This window comes from Heteronotia binoei, chromosome 8, assembly GCF_032191835.1.
Source record: "Heteronotia binoei isolate CCM8104 ecotype False Entrance Well chromosome 8, APGP_CSIRO_Hbin_v1, whole genome shotgun sequence".
Lineage (NCBI taxonomy): Eukaryota > Metazoa > Chordata > Lepidosauria > Squamata > Gekkonidae > Heteronotia > Heteronotia binoei.
Window position 1 is genome coordinate 63,296,835 of NC_083230.1, and position 19,574 is coordinate 63,316,408.

Below are 19,574 nucleotides of genomic sequence, written 5' to 3' on the forward strand. Positions count from 1 at the left end.
TGACGTTGCTTTCACAGCATTTTCATGGCAGACTTTTTATGGGGTGGTTTGCCATTGCCTTCCCCAGTCATTTAACTTTACCCCAGCAAGCTGGGTACTCATTGTACTGACCTCAGAAGGATGGAAGGCTGAGTCATCCATGAGCCAGCTACCTGAACCCAGCTTCCACTGGGATCGAACTCAGGTCGTGAGCAGAGCTTGGACTGCAGTACTGCAACTTACCACTCTGTGCCACGGGGCTCCAATACACTCCTTCAAATGTTACTGAAAAGTAGTAGTTGCCAATGTGACCTCTGTCTTTAATTTACATCCAGGTTTCCATAAAACATTTAAGGAGCATTTAGGGGGCCTTGACAAGCCTGGAGGTCCTACCTTCAGTTCCCAGAGAGAGCTATCCCTACATGTTCCCCCCATCCAAAGTGCATTGCTGCAGACAGTTCTGTTAAAAAAAATTGGCATGTTTTGCCCCTACAAGAGTATGGATCCAGTATAGTATGGCCTCTCATGGTTGCAAACTTCATGTAGCACAGGAAGCTTGAGTTGCGAGGTGCAAAGATTAAAAAAAACCCACAACTTTATACTGATAGCTGTGTACTTCAACAGAGAAAGATTGGAGCACGAAAAACCTTTCCAGTCCCAAAGCCTGTACCATAAATTATAGAACGTAATTTTCTGGACTGCGGTTAAAGCCATTTATTTTGTTCCACATAACTTGCACATGTTTCTTTCTGCTGGCAAGAAGTGAGATCTGACTCTCCATTTCCACAAGAAACAGCTTATCAGTTATAGAGAGGGTTATCTGTGCAAATAATTGATTAAACACTTCTTTAGCCACTTTCCACATACAATGTTGTTCCTGGAAACAGCACAGAACAGTCCCCCCGCCCAGAAATACCCTTTTTGGCTGAAGCATTGGAGAACCAAAAGCATGCCATTCTTATGCATTATATATCAAATGGCAGAATGGCACCAAAAAGATTTATCTCTAATTGCCTCCTCTTCCTTCTCCTCACGTACAACCTGCAATAACATTGCCCTATTTGTCAGAGATGCCTAGCTCCAGGTTTGCAGGGGATAGCAATATGCATGCTGGTGAGCCCTGTCTCCTAACTCATTTTGTCAGACAGGTACGTGATGGGAGTTGCTGCTGTTCAATACCATCATTGCCTTGCCCTGCTGCATAAATGTCAATGAAAAAAAAACAACAGTGGCCACACAGTATAGATAAGCAAGCAAAAAGCAACTGTGCCAAAGAATATATATATATCAAACACTTAGTTATATTAGAAAAAAATATTTCATTCCATAAGTGCACAAGCATCAACAAACTCATACAATGATATCAGAAAGGTTTAAAAAGGAAAGTCCCACTGATACTATGTCCATTCCACTGAGTGACTCTGAAGAAACTTGTCCTATCTTCGATGAGTATATAACTCCAAAATTTTTCTGAAGTCCAGAGTCCAAACTCAGATATCAGCTATAAAGGGAAAAAATTCTCCTTCACGTGATCGCCAGCTTTTTATCATGTTTCACTGTATCCAGCTTTTTCATAAGTCTACCAACTAACCTTGTAGCAGCATTCTGACTATTACTTACAAACGGCCATTTCCAAATTCTTAATAGCCACCAATTAAGAATTTGAAAATGGGCGTTTGTAATAGTCAGAATGCTGCTACAAGGTTAGGTGATCGGCTTATAAAAAAGCTGGATACAGTGAAACGTGATAAAAAGCTGGCGATCACGTGAAGGAGAATTTTTTCCTTTATAGCCAATATCTGACTCTGGACTTCAGAAAAATTTTGGAGTTATATACTCATCGAAGATTGGACAAGTTTCTTCAGAGTCACTCAGTGGAATGGACATAGTATCAGTGGGACTTGCCTTTTTAAACCTTTTTGATATCATTGTATGAGTTTGTTGATGCTTGTGCACTTATGGAATGAAATATTCTCCGATGGTCTGGACAGTGGGTCGGTCCGACTACTGGGTATAGGCTCCTCCTCCTCTTCACAGAGTCGGGTCTTCAAACGATCCGGAGGGGGGGAGTGGCCTATACCTCCCAGCTCCCGCCAGTTTTTTCCCGGCCCTGCATGAGCAGGACGGGTTCTTCTCTAGCGCTCCTGAAGCAGCGCAGAAGATCCGGAAAGAAAATTTTCTGTTTAAAAGACTTTGGAGGCTAGGAGCGTAGGGGTTAGCCCTGACAAACCCGGCAGATGGACGAACGCGCAAGGCTACTCACGAGTAGACCCTGCGGAGGGCGTCTGAGGCAAACTGCCACAGGAAAGACCCTTTGAAGCTCCGTTTCCACCCAGACGCGAGTGGAACAGAGCGGAGAAGAAAGGCTGTGGTTCAGCGTTAACGCGGTAAGTCGTCCCGTGGCGGGGAGGACCTGCGCGGGCGATCTGGAGCCTGGAAAGGGGCCCCTTTCTCCTACAGGCTGATCGCAAGCCTGGACCCTGGGCTGCTTAGCTTTGCTTGTTTATCAGACGGGGAGACCTTGGATGAGGGCAAGGTGCTGCTAGATCAGCCAGAGGGCGAAGCTTAAAATTGCTGCCCTCCATTTTGAGCTTTTTCCCGCCCTTTTTGCTAGTGTCTCTTCTCTCACTTCCCTTATAGGGATCTGGTGTGCAGCAAAATGGCGGCTAGTTCCCAAAGCAACTCCCCAAGCCAATTTGACTTGCCTCTACTATCAGGAGCCCTGACACCTCAACAAGAGGCTCAGAACCCCGATCTTACAGGGGAGGATGCCAAGACAAACCTGTTGCAATGGCTTAAAAGGGAGATGTTGAGGGAGTTGGGGCAGGACCTCAGTCAACAGGACTCCCCTTCTCCTCTGACGAAACAAAAAAGGCAAGAGGGAAGGAAGAGAGCCAGAGACCCCAGCCCTAGTGACATTCTGGGACGATCTAAGGGCAAGGCTCATCTAGGCCTGGATTTCCCTCTCCTGAGTTCGGCTGAAGAGTCGGAGGACTCTGATCAACAGTCTGATAAGGAGGAAGGCGAGCTTTCAGATGAGGAGGAGGAAAAACCGGACACTGTGCAGTCTAGACTTTTCCCTCTTGAATACTACTCCAAGTTGCTCCCTAAGGTTTTGAGGACCCTTAACTTTGTGGCCACACCTAAGGAGAATGAGGAGCTGGATCCTGACCTTCCCACAGGCTCAGGGGAGATGATGCCAAAGCTGAGCAGTGCTCAGACGGGGGTTCCCTTACCGGCGGCCTTTTTTGCTCTGGTCAAGGCGGAGTGGGAACGGCCAGCTAAACCTAAGGCCAACCAACAGGTCATCCCTAAACTCTATTCCCTTATTCCACAGGCCACTAAGAGGCTAAAATTGCCAACGGTGGATGATCCTGTGACTAGCCTGATCTCCAATTCGGTCCTTCCCATGGATGCAGATGGTTTGCCCAGAGATCCATGTGATAGGAGGATTGAGCAGGCTTTACGCAAAGAGTTTGAAGCTACATCATGGGCTATCAAAGCAGCCACAACATCCTCTCTGTTTGCTAGAACAATGTGCACGTGGTCCAATAGCTTAGCATCAGCTGATAGTGGAGCTCCCAAGGAGTTCAAGGATGAGCTTAAAAAAATTGCTCTATCTGCTGCCTTTGTGGCAGATAGTTCTTTGGACACCATGCAACTAGCGGCCAGAGCCATGGCTTGTGGCGTGGCGGCTAGACGCAACATTTGGCTTCGTAACTGGGAGGTTGATGCTACGGCCCAGGCCAGGGTTGCAGCAGTACCATTTAAAGGATCCTTGTTGTTCGGGGAGGGTCTAGATAGGTTCCTCATTGAAAACAAGGATAAAAAGAAAGTCCTACCCTCCAAGGGTAAAGAAACAAAACAGAGGAAGCCTTTTCCTTCCTTTCGAGATTCCAAAAAGCCATCCAGAGCAGGTCCCTTTCGTTCCTTCAGAGGAAAGTGGCAACCGAAAGGGCGCGATTCCAAACCCTATTACTCTGGGAAGTCAGACCAGAATTCCAAACCTTCTTCCAAAAAAGGGGGATCTCAATGACTATGCCCCTCACCAGATGACAGGAAAAATAGGGGGTCGCCTCTCCTGGTTCGCAGACACCTGGAACCAGTCTATTCAGGACAGGTGGGTTTTAGAGGTAGTGGAACAGGGCTATGCCATAGAATTCCACTCCCCCCCTCCCGACCACTTTCGTTGGGTTCCCCGAAAAAGAGATTTGGTTGCCCACAAAGCAATGCTGGCAGCCATTCAGCATCTGGTGGATATAGGAGCAGTGGAACCCGTTCCAGCACCACAACAGGGTTTAGGAGTTTATTTGATAATATTTTTAGTTCCAAAAAAGAACGGGGAGTTCAGAACCATCCTGGATCTGAAATGGCTCAACAAGTTTGTTCTGACGAAACGTTTCAAAATGGAGACCCTCCAGTCAGTGTTGCTAGCCATTCAGCCTCAGGATTTTCTGGCCTCCTTGGATCTATCAGAGGCCTACTTACATGTTCCCATTCGGGAATCACACAGAAAGTTTCTTCGTTTCTCCTACGGGGGGAAACATTTACAGTATCGGGCCTTACCGTTCGGCCTGAAGTCTTCACCCCGGGTCTTTACAAAAGTCCTGGTGACCCTGGTGGCGGAGCTGAGACTACAGGGCGTGGCCCTGTTTCCTTACCTGGACGACATTTTGGTGAAGGGGGGGTCATACCAACAATGCCAGAAGGGCATTCAACGGACAGTGACCCTGTTGCGAGGTCACGGCTTCGTGGTGAATTTGGAGAAGAGCAATCTTCTTCCTTCTCAGAGGCTAGTGCATCTGGGGATGGAGATAGATACAACTGTGGACAGAGTCTTCGTGACCCTGGAAAGACGGGAGAAGTTCTGTCTCCTGTTACAAGGGATCCTTCAACAACGCAAGGTGTCGGTTATGGTGTTAGCGCAGTTGTTAGGGATGATGGTCTCCTTTCAGGTCCTACTATCCTGGGCCAGGTTTCACACTCGCCCCCTGCAGCTTTTCCTCCGCCCGTTCCAGGAGGTGATAGGGAACAAAATCCCCAAACTAGTGACTTTACCACCAGAGGTGAAATCCCAGTTACAGTGGTGGCTGGATCCGGATCTTTTCCGTCCAGGTCATCCACTACGCGAACCCCAGAGGGTTTGCATGACCACAGACGCCAACCTATGGGGTTGGGGGGCTCACTCACAGGATCAAATGACCCAGGGTCAATGGGAGCCCCACGAGACGAAGCGGAGTATCAACTTCCTGGAGCTCAGAGCGATTTGGCTAGGATTGCAGGGTTTGCAGGTAGTCCTGAGGGGTCGCCATGTCCTGGTGAAAACGGACAATTCAACAGCCAAGGCGTACGTAAATCGGTAGGGAGGATCCAAGGTGAAATCTCTCCATGCTGAGGCAAAGATTCTCTTCGAGTGGGCAGAGATCAATCTCCTATCAATCAAGGCAGTGCATGTTCCTGGAAAGGACAATCTATTAGCGGACTGGCTCAGCAGACGCTGGCTGGACCAGATGGAATGGATGTTGCACAGAGACACCTTCAGGCTGTTAGTGGGCAGGTACGGCCCGGTGACGGTGGACTTGTTTGTCACGGCAGAAAACGCTCAGGTGGACAGGTTCTTTGCCAAAAACAGAGACACAAGAGCAGAAAACACCGATGCTCTCAGCGCCAAGTGGCTAGAGGGACTTCTGTATGCCTTCCCGCCCCTTCTTCTTTTACCCAGGGTGATTCAGAGGGTGGTGGAGCTAAGAGCGGAAATGGTGCTAGTGGCTCCTTTCTGGCCGAGACGGTCTTGGTTCCAGGAGCTTCTGAGGTTGTCGATTCAGCCTCCTTGGCGGCTGCCGAGGAGGGACGACCTTCTGTCTCAGGGCAATATGTCTCACCCTCAACCAGACCTATTACAGTTGACAGCTTGGAGGTTGAGTGGTTGCAGCTCGAGGAGCTAGGTTATAGCAAGAGGGTGGTGGACACTATGCTGGCATCACGTAAGTGCTCCACGAATAGGGTGTATAACACCACCTGGAAGGTTTTCTCATGGTCGTCCCAGCAAGGGTGGGACCCGATGTCGGTAAAGGTTAAAGGTATTCTTGGTTTTCTGCAGGAAGGGGCAGACAAGGGGCTTTCCACTAGCACTCTGCGAAGGCAGGTGGCTGCCATATCGTCCATACAAGGGGTGCGGGGGCGTAAGACCTGGTCAGCGCATCTGCATATTAAAAGGTTTTTGAGGGGTGCTGCTCTTCTTAAGCCTCCGCAGGTGCACAGGTTTCCCTCGTGGAGATTGAATGTAGTCCTACAGGCCTTGTGTGGGCGTCCCTTTGAACCTCTGGCTTCCTGTGGAATCAAGGAATTAACCCTCAAAACACTTTTTTTGGTAGGCATCACCACGGCACGGAGAGTGTCTGAATTGAGGGCCCTGTCAATTGACAAGGAACTTTGTGTTTTCCATAACGAAAAGGTGGTGCTGAGACCAGACCCATCTTTTATTCCTAAAGTCAATTCCGTTTTTCATAGGTCCCAGGAGTTGGTTCTTCCGAACTTTTGCCCCAATCCTCAGTCTTCTAAGGAGAGGGAGTTGCACTGTCTAGACGTTAGGAGGGCACTCAGTTTTTATATTGAGCGCACAAAAGAGTGGAGAAAGTCTGACTCTCTGTTTGTTTCGTTCAGCAAAAAATCACAGGGGCGACAGGTTTCCACTTCTTCCCTTAGCAGGTGGCTACGGGAATGTATTGTCCTGGCCTACAAGGCCCAAGGTCAGACCCTTCCAGAGGGGATCACAGCTCATTCTCTGAGGGGTGCGGCAACATTGGCTGTGTATCGGTCCTTCCCATCTTTAGAAGCTGTGTGTAAGGCAGCGACCTGGAAATCGGTACATACCTTTACCAGACACTATAAGGTCGATAAATGGGCTTCAGCGGAGGCAGCCTTTGGGAGACGTGTGCTCCAGCATGCACTCTAAATAGGGAAGCCGGTCCCGCCCGGGGATGTTCAGCTTTGTTACGTCCCAGTAGTCGGACCAACCCACTGTCCAGACCACCGGAGAACGGAAGATTTGGTCACTTACCGTGAAGCTTCCTTCTCGGTGGACTGGCAGTGGGTCGGTCCGGCCCGCCCGTTAGAGGTTGAGCGGCTTCCTGGGTTTTGGAGATGGATCTTGGAGCCTTGTCTGTTCCTCTCCTGGGCAATATTGCTTTCTGTATTGGCAATGTTTCCGTTTCAATCTACTGTTTTGGTGGTGTATTGAAGCGTAATAAACGATTCTCCTCGTTCATCTGTCTCGGTATGTGAATGGGGAGGTTGTGGAACTTTTTTATTCCTAAGGATACACCTGGCGGGAGCTGGGAGGTATAGGCCACTCCCCCCCTCCGGATCGTTTGAAGACCCGACCCTGTGAAGAGGAGGAGGAGCCTATACCCAGTAGTCGGACCGACCCACTGCCAGTCCACCGAGAAGGAAGCTTCACGGTAAGTGACCAAATCTTCCGTTTGTTTCTAATATAACTGTTATATATATATATAAATTCTTTGGCACAGTTGCTTTTTGGTTGCATAATTGTTAATGGCTGCTTGGAATGGCAGCTTTGCTTTCTTTTTCTTTTAGCTTGATCAAATGGTTTGCTGCCACTGTATCTGTATCCATTCAGCAAGTGGCATCAGCCACTATGAGCATTAGCCGTAAAAGAGAAAGAGGGAGGGTGACCAAGAGAACAGGTTGGCAAGTAGGCAAACAGTATCCCTACAGTTCTTCCTTCCCTCCTCAGAGCAGTCAGTGTTTACTCTCCTAGACTGCTTTGCCTTTTTTCTCCTTATCAAGGAAAAGGAGGATTTAAGTCTCCCTGCCCAACACTGTCAATTACTGACTTTATGTAGTGTGCACTGCTAGTTATGAGCCATAGTTTGTCCCAAAAACTGGCAGCCACGGAAATGCCGGGAAATTGTGGAGGTGGAGCCTAAGGAGGTTGGAGTCTGGGGAGGGACTTCAGAGGGCTACAATGCCATAGAGTCCACCTTCTAAAAACAGCTATTTTCTCCAGGTGGATTAATCTCTGTAACCTGGAAATCAGTTGTTATAGCAAGAGATCTCCAGCCACCATCTAGAGGTTGGCAACCCTACACAGCTGAAGGAAGAACAACTCATTTGTAGACTTCATTCTCTTGTATATAAATTCAGAGCATGACTACATGTTATTCTCACCATGTGAGAACTCTTCCAGTTGAGAATTTTGAAGAGTTAGCACTTGTACAAAGCAGTGTCAGATGTGCAATTCAAAGAATAAAATAGTATATAATTTTATTTTATCACTTTGGTAAAAAGAAAGTGGACTTTGAAGTGCCATGTATCACAGTATTAACACAGTTAAAGTAGCTCTTCCATTATTATGAATAATAAATCTTGTAGCATCTCAATTATAACATCTATAGTTTTTGTTACTATAATGAAAACCTATTAATATCCATAGACGCCTGCCTGCATGAAATACAAGAGAAATAATTGGTTTGGGTATTAAATCTGCATTCACTGCACATATTCTGGAGTGCAGACTTCAGCACCTTACTTTGTTCTTTCCTCCCCTTATACTGAATGCATTTTACATTTTAAGTTTGCTTCAATTTTTCTTTCTTGTTATTAACTTCCTTTGCTATATTTGTCCTGCTTTTGCTCTAAATGATACCAGAAAAAAGAAGCCATTGGACTTCTAAAAAATCTCTTATTTTTGTGTCGTCTTTGTAATTTATATCCTTTTAATGCCGAGGGCTGTAGGACAAGGTCAAGTGGTATTAAGTTTTCTGTAATGTTCTTTGTCTTTCTGGTTTGAATTTTCTTTTTTAAAAAGAAAAGGACCACCAGTGAAATGGAAGCTATAGAATGACAGACTAAAAAAAAAGTTTGTCTTGTGTATAGGACCAGACTTTTAGTCTTGAAAAGAAAATAAGATATCCAGTCTCCCATATTATAATACATAGAGACTGCAGTCCTAAACACATTTACCTGGGAATAAGCCCTATTGAACATAGTGGGACTTATTTTGAATGCTATTTGTATCTTTCATCCTACTCCAATGTAGCTTGGAGATATACCAGTGTAGAATTTAATCATCATCCTAAAATCTTCTGAGACATTGCTTAGGATAGGTCACTGAACTGCTAGCCTATCTTGAAAGCCGAGGGAAGGTGGTAACATTTTCTAGACGCAAATAAAACACAGCATGTAAAAATTGTGAATTGGATGAATTAATAATCAGACTATTGAACTAAACTGCCCCCCAACACACACACACACAAACACTCCCACTAAAGGATTGCTTTTAGAAGATGTTCATAGTCTGACAAATCTACATAAAAATGCCAGTGTCAGTAAATCTTAATGCACAGATGTTATTGTGAATGAGGGTAGAACTGTGTGTGAAGGAACAGGACAAGTAGAAAGAAATGAAAACCACAGAAGAAGATCAAGCTTCTTCATGCAATTCATAAATGATTCCTGAGATTATTTAATATTCTTTTCCTTCAGATAATTCTTTAACTTTTCTTTGAAAAGATCTCCTTGGAGATGAGTACATTTTGTAGTTTTTGAAGGTTGCTGATAATATTTTATATTTTCTGTTCTCTTCCATAAAGAGGTAACACAAGAATCATCAATAGCATCCCAACTCCTGAGTTCAGTGGCACCTTTATTTTCCAATCAATCTCCGCTTGTATGTTTGAACTGTTACCTTCCATTTCACTGTATCTGTGGAAGTGTGCATGCATACGAAAGCTCATACCTTGAATAAAACTTGGTTGGTATGATGAACCCCTGCTGCTTCTTTTACTGTAAGATTTTCCTGCCAAAAACGCTAAAAAGCGGTTCCCCACTTTAACTGAACAGTCCCCAGTAGTGTTAATAAAAGATTTTTAAATTATTGTGTATCCCATACCTTTTGTCAGAGAAGTTATTTGGCTTTTGCCTAGCTCAGATTTGTTGAGGATACGCAGGAGCCCTGTTGATAATCCCTTTATTTAAAATGTCACTTGAGATGTAAAGTTCAGACTGAAATGACAGTTTTATTTAACATGCATGGCTGGATTAGGGCTAGGAAGGGGGTCAGAAGGATGAGATAAATTTTGTTGTATCATATTATTATAATATTTTAACAGATTGCAGAGTATTTGTTTACACTTAGTTTTATAAATGCTCTTAACAGTGAGAGTTTTTTTTTTTTCCTTAGAGATTTCTTCACAGCAAAAATGTGCCTTCATGAAGATTCATTGAACTAACTTGGTTTCCTGGGGGCTAGTACTTTCTTCCTGTACTTATCTCCTTCCCTGTGTGATTTTTTATTTATCTAATTTATACCTTACATAAAACCAACAACAATAAAATGATAAAACAAGAAATAATATCAATACATTACATTTAAAAAAACCCCATGCCTCATGTCAGGCAAGAATAAATACCCCAGAGACTCAAGAGCCCAAATAATGTCCAAAGGCATTGGAGAAAGGGCTGTGGAAGGGGAGCCCAGAAGGGTTGAACATCTGCTGCCTTAGCCAAAAGCCTGTCTGAACAGCTCCATTTTACAGGCCTGATTTCAAGTGGGAGCATGTTTCACCAAGTTGGGGCAAGGGGCGAAAAAGCCTTCACCCTGCTTGAGCCTAAGCAGATGTCCCTTGGGCCAGAGACCAGCAGAAAGTGTTGGTCAGAAGAGCATAAAGCTCTCCAGAGCTCAAATGGGGAGAGGTGGTCCCACAGGTATCATGGTCCCAGGCCATGTAGGGCTTGAAAGGTCAAAACCATAAGCTTGAACCAGATACCAGTATTTGATCAGCAGCCAGTGCAGTTGGCACAACACTGGCTGGATGTGCGCCCATGTAGATGTCACCATCAGCAGGTGTGCTGCCACATTTTGTACTAGCTGCAATTTCCAGATCAGGCTCAGGGGTAGCCCTGTGTAGAGCAAGTTACAGTCATCCAGCCTGGAAGTGACCATTGCATGAATAAGTAGCTAAGTCCTGTGGGATGAGATAGGAACTAGTTGCTTGATCTGCTGAAGATGATAAAAGACCCATCTCACAACCAAAGTGATCTAAGCCTCCATGGGAAATGAGGAATCCAGCATCACCCTGAGACTCCTTACCCCCAGCGCTGGCACCAATGGTTTGCTTTCAAAGGCTGGGAGCCTGATTCCTGATTCCAACCCCCCACAACCCCCCTCCGTCATCATTAGATTCAACATCAGCCAGCTCTGCAGCAGCCATCCAGCCATGGCCCCTAATGCACTGTCCAAAATATCTGAGGCAGAGTCCATCCAGCCATCAACAGATAGAGCTTGGTGTCATCCACATATTGATTACAACCTAACCCAACCCCCTGGACCAACTGGTCAAGGGGGCATATATAATGTTAAATAATAACAGAGAAAGGATTGTCCCTGCAGCACCCCCCCCCCGCCATTCAAGTGGGTATCATGGGTACATCCGCTCCCCTAGTTCCATGCTATGTTCCCGACCATGGGGAAAGGAGGAAAATCACTGTAAAGCAATCCCTTATGTCCCAACATTGGCAAGGTGGTGAGTGGGAGATTATAGCCTTCCCTTTGACTCTGGAGGTGTCTGACTGTTTTCTTTTACCAGGGGTGTCAAACATACAGCCCACGGGCCTGAGCCATCCCCCAAAGAGCTCCAATCAGTCCCGCCAGCAAGTAGCCCTCATCTGCTTCCTTCTCCATCGCCTGCTTCTTTCGGTCACCATTTTTTTTCTTCTGTCCTGTGAGGAGACAGCCAAGCAAAGCAGCCTCTTCTTGCTCTTTTCTTCCTCCCGTTCCCTCTTTCCAAAGGGAGGAGGAAGGAGGAGGAGCCTCAGCCACTGGAGGAGCTCAGCTCTGTAGCTCTGCCATGTGATTAAGTTTGCCAGGCTCAATCAATCACACTGCAGAGCTACTGAGCCAAACCTCTCTTCCTTCTAGTGGCTGAGGCTCATCTCCCTCTTTATCTCCTGGGGAAGGGGGGAAAGAGAGACAGCTTCCTTTGCCCAGTTCCCTGTTCAGAAGAGGAATAAAAACAAGCCAGCATTAGACTGAGAGTGTGTGTCCAGACCAAGTTTACCCTGCACATTCCCTTTGATTTTTTTCACATTTTCCTTTGATTTCCTTTGATTGATTGGGGATTTTGAACTTAGACTTCCCAGATAGTAGTATAATACTGACCACTATACATGGCCAAACATGATCCTCAGTTCTTAACACTGTGAATAAACAGTTTTCAGCCTGCCTGAGATTTCAAGTTCCTAATTTGAACTTTCCCTCAGATTCTGGAATAACAGTAAGGAGTTGTGTCTCTTAGCTTTCAAAATGATTTTGTCTGATTCCCCCCACCATACACACGAACTCCACCTGTCTATCTGCGGACTCACCAGAGTTGACAAACAGTCCCCAAAGACACTTCTCCTCAGCACTCAGTTGCTCTTAAAGTTCTCCTCAGCTGGTGCTGACCAATGGGGGGTGGGGTGGATGCAGGAAGCAGCCTGTCAAATTCTGCATTACAGCAAGGCATTAACTCTTTGCCTCCCAGCTCTCTGAAATAGTTGCACCAAGGAACCTGTTTTATGTGCAGTCTGTCACAGTTAGTCTTAAAGGTGTCACTGACCTCAAACTTTGTTCTACTGCATCAAACCAACATGACTGCCCACCTGGATCTATCCCAAATCCTGTCTTCTGACCGGCTAACAGTGCTTTCCTTGTGCTGGATGTCTTTTAGGAGGTAGAATTTTGCTACTTTTGATGCAACCAAAGTGATTTTTTCACCACAATGTTTTTCTTCATATGGTTTCCTATTTGAGCTTAATGCCACTGGCATAAATTGAATTGCTAAATCGAACATAATCATCACATATTTGACAGAATCCTATGGATCTTCTAGCTGTGGCACTTTGCTTTGGCTCAAGGGGCCTTTCATTGACCCAACAAACTCTGTTTCTAGTACAAGAACCTCTTGCATAAATGAAGGGTCCTTGTGCCAGAGAAAAGGACCATCTTTAGATTAATGATTTCTAAAATTAATCCCTTAACTTCTTGACTATTTATGGATATCAAAACCTGTACTTTTTGCATCTTTCTGAAAAAAAGTTAACATTTCAAGAAAACCATTTCATTCATGCATAGCAAGACACAAATGAAAAACTCAGTAAATGTAAAATACTATATTTTGGAGGTAGTTAGGACAAAGCATGTGCCCTAATGCATTTAAGAACTTCCTACACACAGAGCATGGTTTGAACCCTTCTAGTGCTATACGTTAAATGACATAATGCAAACAGATGATGCATGGATCAAGATTCTACAGTTACTAATATCTATAGATAGGGTTCTTCTTAAGGCAAGTAAACAACTCTGTCTCCTGCAGTCTAACTAAGCTACAACAACTTCAGCCTGAGAACAAACATGAAAGAGAAGGAAAGTGGTTTGTGATCCAGAGAACCAGCTACCTTGATGAAAATAGTGGTGTGACGGACTCAAGCAAGTTAGCCTGGAATCTGGGGAACAGCCTTGCAATGATTGGCTGGTCCGCAGCTATGGTAACAAATGTAGCAAATTAAGAGATGCTTGGAGGAAAGTGAAATGCCTCAGGGTTTTAGATTGAGTTCAGTTGGAGCTTGAGTACTGAACAGTTAGGAGTGAGGACTGTGTACTTAGGCTGATCAGTTGTTGTTGAAACAACTGGAAGAAGCTGAGAACAGCCAGAGGGGGCTGAGTTCCTTGAGGAGATAGAACTGAAATAAGCTTCTGTCTATGAGAGAGTTTATAGTCAGAAGGGGGGTCAAAACCAGGCACCTTCTGTGAGGAGGAACTCTCTCAGAGGATCTGTCAGCACAATAGGGCAGACACCTAGTAAACTGAGAACATTCAAACCACTCAGAAAGGAGGACTGGATTCTGGTGGCTAGAAAGGAATCCCAAGATTCAGACTAGGAATCTAGCTAGGTGGGTCACACAGGAGTGAGGGGCTGGAAATAGCACTCAGAAGGTGTGGACCCTGTATGAAGAAGAAGAGGAAGACTGCAGATTTACACCCCACCCTTCTCTCTGAATCAAAGTCTCAGAGCGGCTTACAATCTCCTTTATCTCCTTCCCCCACAACAGACACCCTGTGAGGTGGGGGGGGCTAAAAGAGTTCTCCCAGAAGCTGCCCTTTCAAGGACCACTCTCCAAGTTCTATGGCTAACCCAAGGCCATTCCAGCAGCTGCAAGTGGAGGAGGTGGGAATCAAACCCGGTTCTCCCAGATAAGAGTCCGCACACTTACTACTACACCAAACTGGCTCTCTAGTGGCTACACCACTTAACCACTACACCAAACTGGCTCTCTATGCTACTGTGTATGTCTGTGAGGGAGAACTGATCTGGCACAAATCAGGAGTCTTCAGTGTGAATAGCAAGGAGTGAATGATAGTTTACTATTTTTATTATTTGAGAAGGTTATACCATCTTGACTGCATAAGCGTTCCTAGTGCCCAGTAGGCACTGCCTGCCTGTCCAAAGTTTTGAATAATTCTAAAGCCTGCCTGCTTGATAATTTAAAATCTTCTGCCTGGTTATATTTATTCAGCCTGAGAAATCTCTGGAGTTTAAAGACTGATTATTTTACCAACTACCTGCCTGCCAACTGATTTGTTTTTACTACAACTAATTAATATTATTTTATCCCTCTGTCTTATCTTTTGTGATCCAATAAATATTCTTTGTGTGGTTTTGACTTTTAAACTGTCTGGTGCCTAGTTTACTTTAGTTCTGACAGGATTTCTGTGTGTGTGACTGAGGGAAGGTGACTGGGGAAAAATTTATAGTGGTCAGCCTCTCAAGCTGACCCTGATCAGTTCCTCACAAGTGGGTTCTCCATTTTCCCCAAGTCTATCACTGAAGAGGAAGAACAGCATCACTTTCTTCAGAGAGGGACTATGGCTTAGTGGTACTTTCTTCTTTGTATGTAGAAGGCCCTAGATTCAATACTGAACCTTGTGGTAGGTGATGTAAAAGATCTCTGCCTGAGGCCCTGGAGACCCATGGCTTGATAGAGTAGACCAGGGGTGGCCAACGATAGCTCTCCAGGTGTTTTTTGCCTACAACTCCCATCAGCCCCAGCCAGCATGGCCAATGGCTGGGGCTAATGGGAGTTGTAGGCAAAAAATATCTGGAGAGCTACAGTTGGCCACCCCTGGAGTAGACAATACTGACCTTGATAGACCAATGATCTGACATGGTGTAAGGCAGCTACAGTGCATGGTTTTAGGAAAGAGGTTGATTTTATTATTTCTCTCCCAATTGCACAACTCCTTGACAGTGTGATGGAGAAACTATGCTTTCCATGGAAGTATGGTCCTTTCTGAGAAAGCTTGCCCTCACTACCTCTGAGAACTGTTGCTCTTATGGTATTGTTGTCCAGTTTGAAACAGTATCACAGTTTCCCTCTAGCTGCTTGAATACTTAACAGACGGTTTAATTTCAAAATACGCATATGTGTTTGAATGTTCATTGCATAGTTCTGCAGTACTTATTTCCTATTTATGCCTCCATTATTAAATGGGCTGTTGCCACATTCTTCTCTAAACATGTTGTTCTTTTTTCTTTCAGCTTGACACACCTTGTACCTCTTTTTTCATATCTGTCATTGGAAAAGCTAGATGTCAGCAACAACTGCTTGTTAGGCGAGTAATTTCAAACTATTGTTTGTTTGTATCATTGGATTTATTAGCTACCCATTCTATGAGAGCAGAGCATAAGGCTGCTTACAACAATGCACAGTACAAAAAACTAGGTTGAAATCAACATTAAAACCAACATTAAAACCAGATTAATACAAAGTTTCCCAGTTACAGATGGCAAAAAGTTACAGTTTCTACGTCTCCTTGAGTTTTTTCCCAGGGAGTGAGGGAAGGTGAGAGAATGCCAAGCTATGTGCTGTTCTGTTGCTGTCCTCAACTAAATGCCTGGCAGAACATCTCTGCTTTGCATACCCTTTGGAATTATTAACTATTGTTAGGGTTTTCAGTTACTATACTGTAAAATGGAAGTGAGCACAGTTAAAATATATACAAAGTGAAGCTTTAAATGAAGCTTTTATGCAGTGTTTGAATACTATTGTTAAAGCTGACATGTGCAGAATTCCCCTCCCTTTAACCATTGGCTTGGATCCAAACTAGATTTTTCCACAGGCACAAGCATTTCTGCTCACAGCACGGTTTTCACTTCTCCCCCAGTCCACAGCAGCCTCAAATGCCCCTCACTGTTTTGGGGGCCACCACCACCAAGGAACAAGATTTTAGGGAAGTGCATTTCAACTGCCAGGGAAAAGGGGGGAGGTCATGCTCAGTAAACAAATATGTTGCGCCTGAGGAAATGTTAGTCTAATGTGAGTGAGCTACAGGTTTGAGTTGCACTTTCTTTGCTCCAGACTTCTCTAACTCAAATTCTTGCCACTCTTAAAGATAGAAGCTAATGTCCAAAAACTATCAGACACTAACTAGACAACTCTTACCAGGCTTTAAACTTCTGGTTAACAGCAATCACTATTTAGTATGAACCATAGTTTGGCCTTGGAGAACAAAATGAAGCCGGGCAAAGGCTAATAGAGTTTTGTCAAGGGAACAAGCTGGTCATAGCAAACACCCTCTTCCAGCAACCTAAAAGGTGACTCTACACATGGACATCACCTGATGGGCAGCACATAAATCAGATTGATTATGTACTCTGCAGTAAAAGATGGAGAAGCTCCTTACAGTCAGCTAAAACAAGACCTGAAGCTGACTGCAGCTCAGATCATGAGCTACTCATTGCAAAATTCAGGCTTAAACTGAAGAAAACTGGGGAAGCCATTAGGCCATTCAGGTTTGACCTTGATCACATCCGTTATGAATATACAGTGAAGATGAAGAATAGGTTTAAGGAACTAGAGTTTATAGAGTGCCTGAAGAACTATGGACGGAGGTTTGTGACATTGTGCAGAAGGCAGCAATCAGCACCATCCCAAAGAAAAAGAAATGCAAGAAAACAACGTGGCTGTCTGATGAGGCTTTACAAATAGCCGAGGAAAGAAGAAAACCAAAAGCAAAGGTGAAAAGGAAAGATTCACCCAACTAAGTGCAGATTTCCAGAGAACAGCAAGGAGAGATAAGGAGGCCTTCCTGAAGTAACGATGCAAAGCAATAGAGGAAAATAACAGAATGGGAAGGACAAGAGATCTCTTCAATAAAATTGGAGAAATCAAGGGAACATTTCGTGCAAAGATGGGCATGATAAAGCACAAAAATGGTAGGGACCTAACGAGCAGAAGAGATCAGGAAGAGGTGGCAAGAATACACAGAAGAATTATACAAGAAGGATCTCAATGTCCTTGACAATCATGAGAGTGAAATCACTGACCTTGAGCCAGACATCCTGGAGTGTGAAGTCAAATGGGCCTTACTGGATTACTAACAACACTACTAACATTACTAACAACAAAGCGAGCAGAGATGACGGTATCCCAGTTGAGCTATTCAGAGCCCTAAAAGACGATGCTATTAAAGTGATGCACACATTATGTCAGCAAATTTAGAAAATGCAACAGTGGCCACAGGATTGGAAAAGGTCAGTTTATATTCCAATCCCAAAGAAGGGTAATGCCAAGGAATGTTCAAACTATTGCACTGTTGCACTCATTTCACATGCCAGCAAGGTCATGTTAAAGATCCTACAAGCTAGGCTTCAGCAGTATGTAGATCGGGAACTACCAGAAGTTCAAGCTGGGTTTCGGAGAGTTAGAGGAACTAGAGATCAAGTTGCCAACATTCACTGGATTATGGAGAAAGCACGGGAGTAGCAGAAAAACGTCTATTTCTGTTTCATTGACTATGCTAAAGCCTTTGATTGTGTGGATCATAACAAACTGTGGCAAGTCCTTAATGAGATGGGAGTACCAGCCCACCTCACCTGTCTCCTGAGAAACCTGTATAAGGGTCAAGAAGCAATGATCAGAATGGGATATGGAACAACTAATTGGTTTAGAATAGGAAAAGGAGTTTGACAAGGATGTTATTGTCACCCTGTTTATTTAATTTATATGCAGTGTACATCATGCAGAATGCTGGCCTGGGTGAAGCACAAGCCGGAATTAAGATTGCTGGGAAAAACATCAACAATCTCAGATACGCAGATGACACTACTCTAATGGTAGAAAGTGAGGAGGACCTAAAGAACCTCTTGTGGAGGGTGAAAGAGGAGAGCAGAAAAGTAGGCTTGAAACTCAACATCAAAAAAACTAAGATCATGGCATCCGGCCCCATCACACCTTGGCAAATAGAAGGGGAAGACATGGAAGTAGTGACAGACTTCACATTTCTGAGATCTAAGATCACTTCAGATGGTGACTGTAGCCATGAAATTAAAAGACATTTGCTCCTTGGGAGGACAGCTATGGCAAACCTGGACAGTATAATAAAAAGTAGAGACATTACCCTGCCAACAAAAGTTCATATAGTCAAAGCGATGGTATTCCCAGTAGTAATGTATGGCTGTGAGAGTTGGACCATAAGGAAGGCCGAGCGCAGAAGAATAGATGCTTTTGAGCTGTGGTGCTGGAGAAGAATCGTGTGAGTCCCTTGGACTGCAAGAAGATCAAATCAGTCAGTCCTAAGGGAAGTCAACCCAGACTGTTCCCTGGGAAGTCAGATGCTGAAGCTGAAACTCAAATACTTTGGCCACCAAATGAGAAGGAAGCACTCACTGGAGAAGATCCTGATGCTGGGAAAGACAGAAGGCAAAAGAAGAAGGGGATGGCAAAAGATGAGATGGCTGGACAGCGATACTGATGTAACAAACATGAATTTGAGCAGACTTCGGAGATTGCTGGAAGACAGGAGGGCCTGGCGTGACTTTGTCTATGGGGTCGGAAAGAGTCAAACTTGACTGTGCAACTGAACAACAACAACATAGTTAAGGGTGGTGCCATTATAGGCTTCAGTCATTGTCTGGCCAAAAAATTGTGAAAAGGGAAAGGGATGGAAAAGTATTCTCAAACCAATTTTGCACTAGGGTTTGTTCCAAGTGGAGAGCCCTTTTGCTCCTGGTGCTTCTCTCCATTTTCACACAAGCTGCTGTGGACCTGCGAGTTGGCTCGCCATTCTCCTGCAGCAATCAGAAACTGCTTGTAAGAGGATCTTGCTTGCTGCAGAAAGGCGGTGGGCCAACTCGCAGCTCCAGGGCAGTTTGTGCAAAAACAGAAAGAATAATAATAATAATAAAATTTTATTTATATCCCGCCCTCCCCGCCTAGGCAGGCTCAGGGCGGCTAACAACATTTATAAACATACAGTACAATAAATATAAGACTTTAAAATTAACATTATTTAAAAACCAGTCAGTATACAATTAAAATTTAACTTAATCTGACAGTGACGGTGGTATTTCCGATGCTAATTTCTGTCAGTTTACATAGTAACACAGGTCTTTAAACAGAACCATATTGGCGGGTCCCTTTGTTAAACAACCATAATTCAGCAGTCCGTATACGCTAGCTTGAAGAGGGTGGTCTTGCAGGCCCTGCGGAACTGATCAAGGCTCTGCAGGGCCCGCACCTCCTCCGGGAGCTGA

General features: G+C 44.7%; 1 protein-coding gene across 1 annotated transcript in view; it reads left to right on the plus strand.

The window, feature by feature from the left end:
• Positions 1–19,574, plus strand: part of LRRIQ1 (leucine rich repeats and IQ motif containing 1) — a 200,674-nt gene that overhangs the window by 68,360 nt on the left and 112,740 nt on the right. Inside the window, exon 13 of the mRNA XM_060245148.1 lies at positions 15,579–15,652. Coding sequence (XP_060101131.1) covers positions 15,579–15,652 — 74 coding nt within the window. The remainder of the gene's footprint in view (positions 1–15,578; positions 15,653–19,574) is intronic.